At 44.6% G+C, this 17,903-nt stretch overlaps 1 protein-coding gene across 1 annotated transcript in view; it reads left to right on the top strand.

Annotated features, from left to right (window-relative positions):
• The first annotated feature begins 3,599 nt into the window (after positions 1–3,599).
• Positions 3,600–17,903, top strand: part of LOC113406953 (centromere protein T-like) — a 34,964-nt gene continuing 20,660 nt past the window's right edge. The window contains exons 1-7 of the mRNA XM_026653874.2: positions 3,600–3,685; positions 4,260–4,392; positions 6,141–6,267; positions 8,572–8,665; positions 12,648–12,781; positions 14,119–14,152; positions 17,116–17,261. Of these exons, the coding sequence (XP_026509659.1) occupies positions 4,261–4,392; positions 6,141–6,267; positions 8,572–8,665; positions 12,648–12,781; positions 14,119–14,152; positions 17,116–17,261 (667 nt within the window). The 5' untranslated portion in view covers positions 3,600–3,685; position 4,260. The remainder of the gene's footprint in view (positions 3,686–4,259; positions 4,393–6,140; positions 6,268–8,571; positions 8,666–12,647; positions 12,782–14,118; positions 14,153–17,115; positions 17,262–17,903) is intronic.

Raw genomic sequence — 17,903 nt, forward strand, 5'->3', positions numbered from 1 at the left:
CAGTTCAGGACTGCCCGCCCCACAATGCAGCGCGCCTGGATTGCGCCGAACTGCCCGCCCCACGGTCCACCGTGAGGGGTCCGGCCGGGACTGCCCGCTCCACAATGCCCCGGGCCCCCACAGACCAGAAACTCCCTGCCCCACAGTGCACTGCGGCCATCCCGTGTCGCGCCCGCTGAGGTGAGACCTGTGGCAGTACAGGAGATAAATGCTGGTGTCGCGGGGGCATATGTGCTGGAGAGAAAGGCAGGCCCAGTGGTTGGGGCACTAGCCTGGAACTTAGGAGCCCTGAGTTCAGGTCCCTGCTTTGCTGAGAGTCCCTGTGTGACGCCATGCCAGGCAAGCTCTCTGTGACTCAGTTTCCCATTGGTAAAACGGAGATGATGTTGCACCCGCTGTGAATGCTAAATAAACGTTGTGAGCCACTCAGATACTGCAGTGATAGGATAGATTATTCCTGGGACGTAAACATCCCAGAACAAATTGGACGTACGGCACTCACAACACACCAGACTTCTATGCAACTTGTACCTGCTGTACTGCATCGAAGGACTTCTGTTCATAACCCACAATGCACTCAAGTATCAGGGGGTAGCCGTGTTAGTCTGTATCTACAAAAACCCACAGTGCACTGCAGCTCTGACCCTTCCTGGGCGGGAGCTAGGCAGGCAGCTGAACTACACAACCCACAATGCACTTGTTCTTCATGCCCCAGCCAGTCTAGCTCACGGTAGCACTATAAACCCCCTCACCTTCCCCCAAGCATCCTGCTCCCAGGGATGGGGCAGCATTCCCCAGAGCTCAACAGGGATAAAGACAGTGGGCAACCCAGTCCCACAATATACCTTGTCCGTTCAGATCTATGCTTCCCACCACACCTATGTATAAGATTCAGAGGGGTAGCCGTGTTAGGGTATGTCTTCACTACCCGCCGTATCAACCAGTAGCAATCGATTTATCCGGGATCGATATATCGCATCTCGTTAAGACACGATATATCGATCCCCGAACGCGCTCACCGTCGACTCCGAAACTCCACCAGAGCGAGCGGCGGTAGCGCAGTCAACGGGGGAGCCGCGGCCATCGATCCCGCGCTGTCTGGACCCTAGGTAATTCGATCCAAGATACTTCGCGTAGCTGAAGTTGCATATCTTGGATCGACCCCCTCCCCCCCCAGTGTAAAAGCAGCAAAGGATCCTGTGGCACCTTATAGACTAACAGACGTATTGGTGCATGAGCTTTCGTGGGTGAATACCCACTTCGTCGGATGCATGTCTAAGTGGGTATTCACCCACGAAAGCTCATGCTCCAATACGTCTGTTAGTCTATAAGGTGCCACAGGACTCTTTGCTGCATGTATAAAATTGTTTCCCAGAAAGTGCACCTTGCCCAAACAGAACTACATTTCTCTGGAAGTACCATGCTTCTTGGATCTGTTGGCACATATATCTCTGACAAAGCAACACAGAAGTTATACAAACAAACTACTAAGTGTTTCATAGTCTCAGTATAAAACATAGGAAAATGCAGACAAGCCTGTGCTCTTTAAAATAGTTCTTTATCATTTGCACCCATTATTCCCGTTCTGTCGTTTCTAAACAGACCTGTGCTCTGTTTGCTGAGTTACATCTGCTTACTTTAGTAACGTAAGTGAACCTTGCAGAGCTAGCACAACTATGGAAAAGAGTTGCACTCTTTTGTGGCTCACACTTTGTGAACAAGAATATTAAATAACATCAGTGCAAGACAACCTGTGCCCAGTTTGCAAGCATAGTAGTATAAGGTATAACCGCAGGGAGAATTTTAATACCGTGGGATTAGATAGCTGTCATTAATGTAGAATTTGGCCAGCAGACTCTTTACTGTGCAATGATGATGCACAAGCCACAAATAAACTTCCTTGACTTCATGACCTCAGAGTAAGTTTGTCTGGATGGCCGTTAGAAAAAAAATCAATTTTCTTATAAATTGAATATGTTTTATCCCGGAGAGAGAATAAATCTCATGCCATTTTTACAAGTAAACTTTGAAAAGTAGAGCCAAAAAGTATGGGAAAATCAATGGGAGCAGAGGGAGGGATATTAGTCTACACATGAGAAATTGCAAAAAAAAGCTGAAGAACATCCATTGTTACTACTATGTAAAAGGAAGGAGAGGAGAATGGTGCTGGACTGAGGAGGACAAAGACAGACACATTCCGTAAGGCTGGCAGGGGCAAGTCCATAAGACATTGTAATAAACAAAATGGCCAATTGTGTAATGAATATTGAAGTGAGTGAGGAAGCAGTGAAGGTGTCTGAGAGGTTGATTCAGTTCAAAGAGTACTAACTCAGATGCCAAGGATGGAATGTGCTTTAAATGTCTCTTTTTTAAACAATTGCACTGCTTTATTTCACTGTTATATAAAGCATGTTATAAAAGACAGGAAATGTCATATTATGAAGATTCACACTGGCATTATCTAAAGTGGAGCAAATGAAGGACTAGGTGGGGAAGATATATACCTTAAACTGTGTAGACCTTTAACAACACACGGTGGAGTTCCAGAGGAGGAGTACAAAGGAGTCGGTTTAATTTTTTTAAATAAGGCTCAGCTTCCAAAACTTTGAGAAACTCTGGACCTAGGATGATCCCCATGTCCTAACATAAGATGCCTGGGCTGGGATGTATGGTGACCCCTGTGGATTAACTTCCCTCCCGCTTCCTCAATGATTTACCATACCTTTTGTTTCTATTCTTCAAAGTGAACTTGTAAAAATGGCATGAGTGTGATTGTCTCTCTCAGATCAAATATATTCTATTTACAAGAAAACAAATTTGTTTTCTAAGTGCCACCCGTGCAAACTTACTGACATAGGAGATCCGTGTGGGGACAGTCTGAAAGTCAGTGTAGACAGGTGTAAAGTGCAGAAGTAGGGCTCAGAGCCCCTGAGATGTCAGCACTTTCAGTAGTGGTGCCAGGGCCGGCTTTAGAAAGATTTGAATACCTGGCGGTGGTCCGGGTCTTCGGCGGCACTTCGGCAGCAGGTCCTTCACTCGCTCTGGGTCTTCCACGGCACTGAAGGACCCGCTGCCGAAGTGCCGCCGAAGACCTGGACCACTGCCGGGTGAGTAAAAATTAAAAAGGCGCCTAAATTAGGCGCTCTTCTGTAGGGCGTGGGGCCCTCTTAGGTGCAGGCGCGGGGCCCAATTCGGGGGAATCGGCCTAAAGCTGGCCCTGAGTGGTGCTGTTGTGGGTCCCCCAAACACAAATGGAGAGATCCAAACTACGGACGCGAACAGCAGGAGAGGCTAGGCCAAAGAAGGCTGGGTCACCCCAAAGCAGGTGGGTGATTCCACTGCTCTGCCTAATCACTCAGCTTGGAGGGGGCAGGTGTCCATGCTTGAAGCAGCTTGCACCCATCTCCCCAGTCACATTGTGGCGGGAGGGCAGGCTAAAAGCTAGAGAGCCTGCCCTACTGCAGGGCTAGAACTACCACTCCCAGCATGCACCGCGTGGCGGCAGGAACTACCACGCCCAGCAGGCACCGCGCGGTGGGCCTGGTCGGGAGTTCTCGCGAGGTTTCCCTTGAATCGGTAGGCGGGAGGGAGAGCTGCCCGGTGCCGTTGGGCAGGGCTGGGCTCGCGCGGACGGAACCGAACTCAGAGCTTCGCACCTCCCCGTGGGGTGTGAGGAACCCGGCAAGTAGGTATCGGGGCCGCCATCCCCAGGGGGGTGGGGCCAGCCATGGGGGGTGTCCGGAGGGGACCACCAGTGCCCCCGGGGGGTGGGGTGTTCGGTGGGGACCACCAGTGCCCCCGGGGGAGGGGTGTCCGGAGGGGACCACCAGTGGCCCCGGGGGTGGGGGGGGGTCGGAGGGGGCCACCACTGACCCCGGGGGGTGTTCGGAGGGGACTACTTGCCCCGACGTGGGGGCTCTGAGGGAATCACTAGTGCCCACGAGGGGGGCTCTGTCCCCAGGCTCAGCTGGGTGGGGGGGCGGGGGGGACCACTAGTGGTTACGAGGGGAGCTCCGCCCCCAAACCCAGCCATGGGGGTGGGAGGAGGCGTTCTGAGGGGCACCTGGGCCCGGTGACAAAGACCCCCCTGCTGTGTAAGGCTCTGTCCAGCGTTTTACTCCCCTTGTCTATTGCAGCTTGTAGAGCCAGCATCAGTCTCCCCCCGAGCCCCTTTGGGGCAGCGCTTCCATGATACCCCGTCGTGGGTCTGTCCCCACCCTGTAACTGAACAGAGTGTGCTTGGCTTTGTGTTTTTGCAGCATGCCTGACACCAGGGCTTCCCCCAGGACCAGGAGCTCTACCGGAGTCAGTCAGGACTCCAGGGCAGCATCTCCCTCCATGGCCCTGCGCCATAAAATGAAAGAGAGGGTCCGGCACTCCGTGGGGAGAAAGGTACCATTTGCTCCTCTGATGTTTTGATATCACTTTGGATTGTCTGGACTCTGAACCTATAAGTACCTACATAGAAATCGAAAATGTGGTGATAAAGCAATCTTCAGTTTCCCAGACAAAGATATAACAAGAGACAATGTCTGGAAGAAGTTAAACAAATTCAGACTTGAAATAAAGTGCAGATTTTTAACTGTGAGGGTAATTAATTATTGGAACAACTTACCAAGGATAGTGGTGGATTCTCCACTATTGGAAACTTTTTAAATTAAGATTTAATCTCTTTCTACAGGATCTGCTCTAGTTCAAGCAGGAATTAATTCTGGGAAGTTCTATGCCTGTGTTAAACAGGAGGTCAGACTAGGTGATCATAATGCTCCCTTGTAGCCAGCTGTGCAATGGAACATAACTGAGTTCACACACTGGAGCTGTAAGACATCAGTCTGTTTGCCTGCCTGAGGCAGCATCCAGGTGGTGGACTGTCTGGTTTTTAATACAAGTTGTTAAATGGTTTAAATGAGTACAGGTGATTTGAAACAGGGTTTTCAGCTCTCTTCTGTTTTTTTCAGTAGGAGACTGATCAGTCACACCAGCTAAGCAGTTTTTCTCTTTCCAAGATACATTATCTGATAGAAGCACAGTTCTGATTGTGCAATACTCTTTTTCCAGCAATAAAAACTCAACTACTTGATAATGCTGCTGCTGCATCACTTTCTTTGGTAAGAGCAGAGTTCTTCAGTCTCTGCTCTGCAGATCTGCTCTCAAATATTCTGCCCTTCTTATTAATAATGTGATTTCCACTGTGCTAGCACATTGAAATCAGGGTCCCACTGTGGTAGGCCCTGTACAAACGTAAAGAGATGATCCCTGCAGTTTACAGTGTCTAAGGCAAGAGACAACAGCTGAGTACTGCAAACAAATGGGAGAGCAGAAGGAAACAATGGTTTTTGTAAATTATTAACTAGTAAATGCTGGAGAGGCAGGAACTCAACACAAAAAAGTAAGTTCTATGTGCCTGGATCTTCCCAATTTCACACAGCTAAGGAGAACAAAATACTTGAATCCATCATGTGGATCGGAGAGCAACATTTTTGGTCTCATTTAGCTGTTCAGCTTGGTTGTGCTTTTTTATTTTTCAGATATGGCTTTTTGGGGGATGGGGATGGGGGGGAGGTGGCTCATGAAACGGGGACGCCCATTCATAATTAGAGCCGTGCATAATGTCTGTTTATGTCTCTTAAGTGATTTACCATGATGATGGACTGTGTTCAGTCCTAAAGTGAAATGCAAATGCTGCTAAAGAGCAAATGGAGGACAGTATTTTTTGGGAACCAAAGAGATAGATACTAGGATCTCTGATCTGAGGAAAATACTCCATACAACTATGTGGTTGGAGGCTTTACCTAGATCAGTGGTCTCCAAACTTTTTTGATCGCGCACCCTATCAGTAAAAAATTTTTGAGCATGCACCCCCTGCTGCGCCGGGTCTACCATTTTTGCCGAAGCAAAGCAAAAAAAATAAATAAAAAAAGCCGCTCGGACTCCCGCCCGAACTGACGAAGCAAAAAAAAAAAAAAATGCTCCTCTTGCTGCGCACCCCCAAGGATCCTCTTGTGCGCATCCCACTTTGGAGACCACTGACCTAGATTAAATTTCACCGGAAGATATGTCCTTAACACTTTTGCTTCTAAGGTTCAGGTTTGTTGGTGAAAATGAGAGCTTGAATTGGCCGTCTTTGATTTCTCCTCTAGCACTTATCTGATGCAAGGAGGCAAAGCATTTCTGACAGAACCCCCCTGCCAAAGAAGATACCAACTATTCTCCCTGATCTTGATAATGATACGCCAAGGGTGGTGCTCAGAAGAATCATCCAGACCCGTAAGTGGAAAATCCTTCTCCAGGAAGGCAGACAGCAGTGAAACAATTCTTTAAAGGATCTGGGGAGTGGGAGTTGGTTTGTAATCTTTGATTACTCTGTTGTGCAGAGGAGGAATTCAGACCATTTTGTGATTCTCTTATACAAAAAGGTAGATATCAGTGTATTGCAGCTGAAAGTGTCATGAAAGAAGTATTCACTTTCAAGATAGTGTATGTTTCACCTTTGCAAACATGGCAGAGAATTTCTGCCACTCTATCTTCTAGTATTAGAACCGCTGGACACGCATAGAAGTGTTGCCTTAGCCTTTACGGCTACACTAGAATTTTCTAAAAAAAATTAAGGCTGTCAAGCAATTAACATAATTAATCGTGATGAATCACCCAATTAAACAATAATAGTATACCATTGATTTAAATATTTTGGGATGTTTTCTACATTTTCAAGTATATTGATTTCAATTACAACACAAAATACAAAGTGTACAGTACTCACTTCGTATTTTTATTACAAAAATTTGCACTGTAAAAAAGAAACAAAAGAAACAGTATTTTTCAATTCACCTAATACAAGTACTGTAGTGCAATCTCTTTATTATGAAAGTTGAACTTACAAACGTAGAATTACGTACACAAAAAAACTGCACTCAAAAATAAAACAATGTAAAACTTTGGAGCCTACAAGTTAACTCAATCTTTCTTCTTGTTCAGCCAATCACTCAGACAAACAAGTTTGTTTACATTTACAGGAGATAATGCTGCCTGCTTCTTGTTTACGTCACCTGAAAGTGAGAACAGGTGTTTGCATGGCACTCTTGTAGCCGGTGTTGCAAGGTATTTACGGGTCTGATGTGCTAAAGATTCATATGTCCCTTCATGCTTTGCCCACCATTCCAGAGAACATGCTTCCATGCTGATGATGGGTTCTGCGTCATAATGATCCAAAGCAGTGTGGACTGATGCATGTTCATTTTCATCATCTGAGTCAGATGCCACCAGCAGATGGTTGATTTTCTTTTTTGGTGGTTCGGGTTCTGTAGTTTTCACATCGGACTGTGCTCTTTTAAGACTTCTGAAAACATGCTCCACACCTCGTCCCTCTCAGATTTTGGAAGGCACTTCAGATTCTTAAACCTTGGATTGAGTGCTGTATCTATCAGAAATCTCACATTGGTACCTTCTTTGCATTTTGTCAAATCTGCAGTGAAAGTGTTCTTAAATCGAACAACGTGTGCTGTGTTGTCATCTGAGACTGCCATAATACGAAATATATGGCGGAATGCAGGTAAAACTGAGCAGGAGACATACAATTCTCCCCCAAGGAGTTCAGTCACAAATTTAATTAACGCATTATTTTTTTAACGAGCGTCATCAGCATGCAAGCATGTCCTCTGGAATGGTGGCTGATGCATGAAGGGGCATACGAATGTTTATCATACCTGGCGTGTAAATACCTAGCAATGTCGGCTACAAGTGTGCCACGTGAACACCTGTTCTCATTTTCAGGTGACGTTGTAAATAAGAAGCGGGCAGCATTATCTCCTTTAAATGTAAACAAACTTGTTTGTCTTAGCAATTGGTTGAACAAGAAGCAGGACTGAGTGGACTTGTAGGCTCTAAAGTTTTACATTGTTTTGTTTTTGAGTGCAGTTATGTAACACAAAAAAATCGACTTTTGTAAGTTGCACTTCACTTCAGTACTTGTATTAGGTGAATTGAAAAATACTATTTGTTTATCATTTTTACAGTGGAAATATTAGTAATAAAAATAATAATATAAAGTGAGCACTGTACACTTTGTATTCTGTGTTGGAAATTGAAATCAAATATTTGAAAATGTAGAAAAACATCCAAAATATGTAATAAATTTCAATTGGTATTCTATTGTTTAACTGTGATTAATTTTTTAATCGCATGAGTTAACTGCAATTAATTGACAGCCCTACAAATTTTCCACTACTGTCAACTTTGGATCAGGTGCACTAGAATATGGCTTGTCAGCTGCTGCCTCCATGTTTTTGTTTTTTTAACACTACCAATCCTAATGAAACCTAGCCAGTAGAAAGCCTTGCTGCAAAATTAATTGTGAGCTTGCCATGGAGTATGCAGGTCTCACTTGGGGAGAACCGATTGGCATCTGCTATCTTGCCTCCACTGTGGCATCCTAGGCAGTGAATAAATATTTCATCCTAGTTTAGAAATAGGAAGAAGTTAATCTGACAAAGCATTGGGGTACCTGTCATTGCACTGCCATATTAACTTCCTTACTAGTTTAATTTGTGGAAACGAAGTACTCTCTGTTGACAGAGCCACAAGTTTCCCCTCTGGTTCCTAAGATGAGTGAGACCAAAGAACCTGAAGAGCCTGGATCACAGCCTCCATCCGAGAGAATTTCCAGTGGGTAAGTAGTTTCCTGTCAATTTGTTAAGTATGGACAGAGTTCCAGCTTCTGTTGGTGGTGGTGGGGGAACTGGGGTTTCTTGACCTGATCTGATTTAAATGGCCAGAGTTTCAATGTACTGCACAAACGCTTCAAAAATATTGGTGTAAATGTCTTTAATACATTAGCCTTAAATCCCTGGAGATGTGATTCTTTAGAATAAAGGTAGAAAAGATAGGGGAGAAAAGGGGCTGTCCCATCCCAGTACAGTATAACTTATTGACCTGCTTTATTTTTTCATTTCCTTATTACTTAGTTGGTTTGTGTCTGGGAATTTGCCTAGAACGTGTCAGTAGTGATCATGAAGGTTTCACATAGACTGGCCCCCCCCCAAAAAAAAAATCTCCTTGGAAGTTGCATTTTCACTTTGGGCCAGATTGGCTCAGGAGGTGCTCATCCTGCAAAGGGCAGGGAGTTCTAAAAGACCACCTCGTGCCTGGCAATGGCAGATGAAGGTTTTAAATGCAGATGACTACTTGAAAGAGAATCAGGAGACCTAAACCACCTCTTTTTATTGTTTTGTTTGTGTTTTCTCCTTGGTTAGCTGGTATGAGGCCAAAACATGTTCAGACTATTAGCTGTCTGCTTATCCAGATGCCTCATCTTAACATTAGGTGTAATTTTATACTTCTAACTTAGACATTAATTTATTCACCAAAAAAAATTATTTACATATAAATAAAAATGCCTTTTTCAGCTCTAGATACTCCTCTTAACAAATAAAAAATACCCAACCATCATACAAACTGTTAAGACTGTTCCTGTTGAGAATGAAAAGGATACAATCATCTTACAAATTTCACTTCTGTCTGAAAACTTTTTACATACTATTGTTACAGGAAACAGCTAAGATCCCTGCAACTGGTTGATAAGGGAGAAAATTCATGTGTCAGCATTTTGTGTTTAATCACTTTCATTGTTTCCCTTGTATATTCATTTCCCCCGTTTGTGTGGGTTATTCACAAAACAGGGAAAGAAACTGTTTAAAAAATGAAAATGTGATTGCAAAACCACAAATTGGCAGGGGAGTTCGGCAGGTGCAGTTCTAGGAACTACTAACTATTCTCCTAAAATAAACATATTTAGGCTTGTGATTGCAGGATGCAGGCTGAAATGAACTCTTCAATAAGTAACTGCTAGACATGGCATTGCTTCTGACATTGTAACTATATAGTAACAAGACCATTGTATCTGGGCACTGATGCTAAATGCAGTCTGAGAAGATTACTTACTATACTGATTAAGCAAATCGTGACTTCTAGGGTGTTTTTCCCCCACAATCAGTCATGGTCTTGAACCTACTTAGCAAAGTTCCTCCATCTACTTTTGTAAACTTGACTGTATGCCCAGTGTAGTGGAAAATGGAGGAGTGACTTAAGGTTTTTAAAGAGACATGGTGAAGGAGGTAATTTTTTTTTTTTTTTTTTTTTTGGACCAACTTCTGTTGATGAGATAGACCAGCTTTTGAGCTTACACAGAGCTGTCATTAATTGTTACTGCAGAGTAAAGAATATTTTGCTCAAAATAATGACCCAGTAACTGTTTCCATTTTTTCTATAAATCTGAATTTTCTTGCAATGACAAATACTCTGCAGGTCACCTTTAAGGTAGGTTATTTTTGAGCAAGTGGGTCTGTGCACCTTTTTCTTTCTTTATGATGGAGAAAGAAACCATGAGAAGGCTTTTCTTTCCCTGGTTTTGATGGTGGAGTTCTTGGAAGTCTCAGACAATGTCTATTGTCAGCTCTTGTATCTTAACCAAAGGGAAGGAGTTGTTGGATCTTTAACTGGAACGGGTACAGAGAAGGGCCACTAGGCTGATCCGAGGAATGGAAAACCTTCCCTATGAAAGGAGACTCGAGGAGCTCGGTTTGTTTAGCCTAACCAAAAGAAGGCTGAGGGGGGATATGATTGCTCTCTTTAAATATATCAAAGGGATAAATACCAGTGAGGGAGAGGAATTATTTCAGCTCAGTACTAATGTGGACACGAGAACGAATGGATATAAACTGTCCGTGGGGAAGTTTAGGCTTGAAATTAGACGAAGGTTTCTAACCGTCAGAGGGGTGAAATTCTGGAACAGCCTTCCAAGGGAAATGGTGGGGGCGAAAGACCTCTCTGGCTTCAAGATTAGGCTAGATAAGTTTATGGAGGGAATGGTTTGATGGGATAACGTGATTTTAGTCAATTAGGCAATAACGTGCCATCGCTGGTAAAATGTGGGTCCCGCTGGAGAATCTTGCCTGTATGCTCGGGGTTCTACTGATCGCCATATTTGGGGTCGGGAAGGAATTTTCCTCCAGGGTAGATTGGCAGAGGCCCTGGAGGTTTTTCGCCTTCCTCCGCAGCATGGGGGAGGGGTCCCAAGCTGGAGGATTCTCTGCGACTTGAAGTCTTTAAATCACGATCTGGAGACTTCAACAGCTGAGATAAGGGAAATTGGGTGGGTCAGCTTTTGTGGCCTGCATCATGCGGGAGGTCAGACTAGATGACCATAATGGTCCCTTCTGACCTTAAAGTCTATGAGTCTATAAGAGACTTCCTTTGTCAAAATATTAACTATTCATTGAGATTAAATAGTTGTAAACAAAGTTTTAAGTTGTCTGGCTAAAAAATCCCTTCTGTCCATTGCTCAGCTTTCGTTTTCTTGGCACTTGTTACTGTTTTTCCAGTTGCCCTACAGCCTTCCAGAGCAGTTGTGAAAAACAAGCAGACACTTCTTTTCTAACCAGTCTTTCAGGTTTTTTCCTGTCATAAAGAAGCAAAAAAGGAAATCAGCCCATTTTTTTCTCCTTTGCAGGTGTCCTTTAATAATAATAATAATAATAATAATTAATAATTAATGCTTGCCTTAAACTTGTAACAAAAGCAGTGAAAAACAGATTCACTTCTGACCTTCCCCAGCAGATGTCACTGGGGGGCGGGGGGGAGGGAACAACACATGGAAATGTTAATAAATTACAACTGAATGGTGCAGGCACTTTTCTTCCCTCAGGGGATGCCAAACTACACATGTCTGGCAAGCCTGCTGTTCCCACCGCGGAGTAACCTACTGACTGATCTGCTCCAGTCCCACTGGCCTAGGTGCAAAGGGCTGAGAAGGGGGTGCAGCAGGGCCGAAAGGAGCATTCTATTGTCCTGTAGCTATGGAGCTCTGCGGATCCAACACGCTGTAACATAGTGGGGATGGGCAATGTACTGGAATAAGATTGCTGAAGAACTTGCTGCCTCAGCAGTGTTGGGATTTGAACTGTTTCCATCCCCTGAGATCCTCTCCACCATCACCGCATTGCCCCTCCCCCAGCTCAGCTTCACCTTGCTCCCTTTCCCACTCTAACATCTCCCTTCAAGCTTCTGTGCCCCTTTGCAGGTTCGAGTCAAGCTTTGCTCTCACATGAGAAGGCTCTTGCCAGCATGGAGGGGTAAAATAGGGCAATTTTTTTACATCTTCTTTCCTGCTAGCTTTCTGCTCCTGGCCCAAGTCCCTGACTAGAGAAGCATCTTTCTCCTGTTCTCCTATATTCAAGCATCCTTTATGATGTTTCTTGATGACGCCTTCCTATTTACCAAGCCGTGCAGCGATAAGTGTTCATTGCTGTCTCTTGTTCTTATGGGGGGAGAATTGTGAAACTGGGTTGAGTCTGATCTGATCCTTCATTTTTGCCTCAAGTTCACAGAACCCTTAATTGAAAATGTGTTTGGATCTTTTTTGCTCTCCTCCTTGAAATCTGCTTTGGCTGGTAAGACAAATGAGTGGCACCTTCTTGTATTTGCTGAGCCCATCTTTGCTTAGTTCCTCATTTCTGCTGCTCCAAAAGGTAGGAAACAGAAATGAATGTTACTGCTGCTACAGCCCGGGGCAAGTCTTGGGGAGTTGAGCGTACCTGGATGATAACACTAGAATGTTGGCCTGCACTAAAACCTTGGCTTGTTTGTTTTGGTAGCCTGGAAATGCATCTGCCGGACTTTGTTCCTGAGGGCACAGTTATCACTGCATTACACATGAGTAGGAAGAAAAAGAAGTTCAGCATTTCTGACTTTGAGAGAGGAGCAGATGAGCGACTTCCTCGAAACCTTGGTAAGGCAGAATCGGGGAACTCCTTGCTTGACTCTGTACTCCAAGGTTTTCAGGGAGCTTCAAAAGAGCTTTCTTGAACTCCACAGCTGCAGTAGGTCAGCTCTGAGCAGCTTCTCTGTTCAGCAGTTCTGCACCAGGAAGCGGTGTGTGTTGCAAGTACAAAAGGGGCACTCTGGAGGTGGGCCAAAGGCCATCTCTTTAGATTAAAAATAAACATTGTTGAGCTACTAAAACCACCCAAGTTAAAAGTAACTGGCTCCTCCCTGAGCAGCTCCTCCATTTGTGACTCTCAGGATGGCTTTCCAAGTTGGTATTCTTCCACTTTGAATTCTAAATTTTAGCTTAACAAAGAGAAGGTTAAGAGTCAACTTGATTACAATCTATAAGTACCTACGTGGGGAACAGCAGTTTGATAACAGAGCGCTCTTCACTCTACTAGACAATGGCTGGAAGTTGAAGCTAGAGAAATTCACACTTGAAATAAGATGTAAATTTTTAACAGTGAGGGTAATTAATCATTGGAACAACTTACCAAAGGTTGTGGTGGATTCTCGATCACTGGAAATCTTTAAATCAAGATTTGATGTCTTTCTATAAAATGTGCTGTAGTTCAAACAGGAATCCGTTCAGGGAAGTCCTATGGTCTGTGTTATACAGGAGGTCAGACTAGATGATCACAGTGATGTCTTGTGGCCTTAGAATCTATAAAAGTTCACAGTTTGCAGCTCTACCAAAAGCCAAATTGGCCTTCTTTCTCCTGGGGCTCCATGGACAAGGGGCAGCTTTTAGTAACTACTTTACCTGGGACTGTGGTGTATTTAGATTTCAAATATGCTCCCAAAGTCTCCAGACGCCTCTTTATTACCTGGAAGAGACAGGATCACAGAAGGGCGGTTGTGATGAGCCTAAAATTCCAATATAGTGTGACTAATAACATAAATGGGGTTAATATTACTGAATGAGGTAACTTCTCTTGCATTAAGCTGTCTTTTGTATCAACAGTCTATTGCCCTTTCAGAGAACTAGCCACTAACATGTTAATAAGTAGCATTGCAATTCAGAATAGGAATCGTGAAGCTGTCATTTTATTTTCCTAAAACAAACTGAAAATTAGTGAAATACAGGAAAACCACTGAATATTTTTCTGTGTTATTTCTGCCCAACTCATGGTGCCTTAAATATGAGGCAGTGGATGTAACATACTAGCTTTGCTCTTGGGGAATCGTAGTGTAACCAGCCCTGGAAGGTGGAGAATGGATAAGATTGTTCCCTCAAACTGGTAATATCTGTACAGGTTGTGCCATACTCAGCTAATATGTGCCTCAAACTTTTTTCAGCCCAGCCAGCGTTGGACAACTCTTCTCTGACAAGGTGAGTTAAACCGCAAAGGCCTTTGCTTTTGACTAGCATGACTACAACTGCTCTGATTCATCAGACCTTCTCTAGCTGGGAAGAGCAGGCAGGATGGGCCAGTACATGGTCTTCAGAAGAGCTCTCTTGAACTCCACAGCTGCAGTAAGTCAGCTCTGAGCAGTCTCTCTGTTGGGCAGTTCTGCACCAGGAAGCAGAACTACCTATATCCACCACCCCCTGCCCACTTTTTTCCCTGTCACAGCAACATACAATAGGACCCTATAGGTTGAACAGTAATGATAAAGCAGTTCCCTAGTTTGATACTGGGTGTTGGTGATAGTTGATTGCATACCCTCTGATATCCTGGGGTTGTGGATGCAAGGCGGTCTTTTAAATCAGTTCTGGTTAGAGTCCTCCCTCTTCATTGCCCCACACATTCAGGCTGGATCCAAATCCTGTTGGTCTTCCATTACATTTCTGTGATGTGGCCTCCTCTGTCCCTACAGCTAAGCCTCATCTAGGATCCTCATCAGTTCCCATATTGATGTGGTGTCTTCTTCCCTGGCCCCTCTTGCCTTCTGCTCCAATGTTGTCCCCCTCAAATCCGTGCACAGTGTAGCTATGGTCATCTTTGTCCATTACTTGGTGCACATCAGATCTCTCAATCAGTTCCCTCTTTTCCACTGCATGTAGTTCAAGCTGCTTGTCCTCACCTTCGAGCCTCTCCACAATGCTGCTGCCCCTACCTAGCCACTCTTATTGCATTGCCCGGTGCTCCACCAGGGATGCCATCCATGACTGCCCTTTTCTTTGCTTCTCCCACAACCTCTGCGTTTTCTTCCATGCTGCTCATGCCTTTGCTCCCTCCCCTTTGAGCCGAGCCTGTCCTTCCTGCCTTCAGATCTCTCCTTAAGAAACGCTTTAGCTGTGATACCTGAAGAAAGGTTGAGTGACAGTCGGGTATATCTGGCATTTATTTGTATTTATTTTAGCATTCATAATGTGTACCTCTCCTCTGCTTTGTATGTTGCTTGTCTTAGCCGTTGCCCTGAAGAGTTTACAACCTGTTTCCTTGTGTGTGGACAGCCCACAGCACTGTGGACACTAACAGAATGTCAATATTAAATGCTTTCCCAGATGTGTTCTGAAGCCTTTTTCTTCCTGTATCTTGCAGGAGGGAATCTATAAGTTTCTTTACTTTTTAAGGCTTCCCTCCTAGGTTTAAGGCTTCTTAAGTGTTTTAGTCTTTTTTCAGGTACATAACAATTCAGCTCTCTGTAGACTGGAAGCCGTAAAACATGTCACAATCATGCTGATTCACCTGAAATATGTAGCTTAATGTTAGATAATCTACTGTATATTAAACTATTTTGCTAAAGCAGACTGGTGTCAGATTATTTAAATTGCCCAAATGTGTTTCCACTATTTTTATGCAGTTAAGGGGAAGAGGTGAGTTGTGTGCTGGAGATCACAGTTAAAATGGTTCTTAATTCTTGTTCTGCACCAGCTGTGGAAGGCACAAATAATTTAAAATATGAAACCTCAGGGAATTTCCTACACTTCCCCCTCTGTCCGCTAAGGGCTCATGTCAACTTTGGTTTTAGAATGCATCCCATACCTTTCTGGTGGAGCCCTTTTCTGAAGGTGCTTGCTGCTGGCTAACCCTTTTGACGTTGGACAGTATGGCACATACTAGCTGGAGGCATAGAGAGAGACCTCAAACTACTGAATCCCCTCTTGAGGGATCTCCAGTACCAAAAGGAATTAGGAGGAGAGGAGCAGGGAACTCGGTTGCTCAGCAAGCAAAGTCACAACTGTGACAGAAATGGAGCTGATACATAATGTTGTGAACACTGCAGGAGCTGCCAGATGAGACTCTAGGAATATTGATGTGTAACCTAGTTATCGAGAGAGACTGTACAACTTACATTGCGATTATAAGACTTTCCTGCATGACTGTGTTGATCTAATTGAATAAAGCTGTGAGAAGAACAAGCAGGGAAACAAAACATTGGCTTCCCAGATAAGAGTATCTAGATAGTACTAGAAAGATGATTGGGGGGGAGTTGCAGCTGTTAGCTTATAAGAGCCTCTGTCTTGTCTCCTGTTTACAAATCTTGTTCTGCAGTGCTGAGAACTAGAGAGCAAATGACTAAAGAGTTAAAAAGCCTTTTGGGGGTGGGGAGGGGTTCACTTGCATGCAGCTGTCTAAGCTGACAAGCTGGTATGGACAGGCTCTGTGGAGGAGTCTGAAGGATCTGAGCCCCACAGATCCAGGGAACTCAGCCTTAGGGAAGAACTAGATATACATGCAATATGCTTTATTGTTTTCAAGATACATCTTCTCTGAACTATTATTCTAAAACGATACTTTAGTACAAGAAAGTAGTTAGGTTACTCAATACCATTGTCATTGCTCTGCAGGGACTAGAACTGCAGGGTATGAGCCTACAAAATTATGTTGACCTAACTTGTGTTGGCATACAGCCACCGCACTTATCATATCACACGTGTGTGTGTGTGAGTGTGTGTGTGTATACACATATGTACGTACATGTACACTTGGCTCCTTGGATCAGCAGTGTGTGTCCTCACTAGTAGTACTTTATCGATTGTATTGCCATTATAGGGCATTGTGGGACGGTTCCTGAAAGCCAATAACACTCAACATAAGCAACGCAGTGTCTACACTCATGCTGGGTTGATCTAATTACATCGACTGTGACTCTACCCTGCTCAGGGAGGTGGTGTTATTAAATCGGCATAGAGGCACTTACATTGGTGGGAACCAAATTTAAGTGAAGACACTTGCACGGCGAGGTCAACGCAAGGCCGCTTATGTTGACCTAACCCTGTAGAGAATCTCCTCAAGTTAACACAATGTTTAAAGTCCCATTCTTTGGCTAGTGGCAAAAGTGATCTGGGATGGGAGTGGGAAACGGTAGGTCTGGAGTGGTGTTACACTCTTTCTCCCTTTTCAGGTCTCTTCAGATCTCTCTTGCTACCCCGGTACCACCAGAGTCTGTTGAAAAAAGAGGCTTAATCCGCAGGCCAAAGAATCGCAAAACTGTCAATGTGGAGGCTTTCGAAGGAGGCGTGGAGCAGAACTTGTTGCAGATAAAAGGCAGTGGGTGTTGTGACTGTTATTTCTCCTGTTTTGGGTGGGGAGGGTGTTGTGTGGAGAAGCAGATTGCTAGGGTTTCAGGATTTCTAGGATTTACAGTGACATGGAAGTGATCCTAAACATGAAGTTGAGAGGGGCACAAACCTCCTTCTAGCTATTCTGGTGACTCAACCTGTCCTTGGTGCCTGAGCCGCCTTCTCTCAGTATCACTGGTCTGAGTCTACTTACATCCTGCTAATTAGCAGCCGTCACTGCCTAAACAGGAGTCAGGAGCCTGAGGTGGTTCTGAATCCATGCTTCCTGTTTGGCATCTCCTTAGTGAGACTGGGCCTTAGGAGACCTGGGACTGAGGGAGGAGGTGAGAACTAAAGTGTAGTGACTGACTGATTTCAGTCACATCTAGCCATAGCCACAGAGCAACTCTGTACTGAGCCTGCTGTCGTGTCTCCATGGTGTTCCCTCGCTGCTGGGAAGTGTTACGTACCACCAATCGTTTCACCTCCTTTCTGCTCACGATGAAACTATACAGGTGAAATGCAGCTGCTGGAACTGAGGTCTCTGGGAGCACAGGCCCTTGTAGTCCTCTACCCCAGCAGCTGGGATCTTCCGGAGTAATGGGGTAGCCTGGGAAGTGCGCAGGAGGAC

The sequence above is a fragment of the Terrapene carolina genome, unplaced genomic scaffold (genome assembly GCF_002925995.2).
Source record: "Terrapene carolina triunguis isolate 2854851 unplaced genomic scaffold, T_m_triunguis-2.0 Scaffold166, whole genome shotgun sequence".
NCBI classification, from domain to species: Eukaryota; Metazoa; Chordata; order Testudines; family Emydidae; genus Terrapene; species Terrapene triunguis.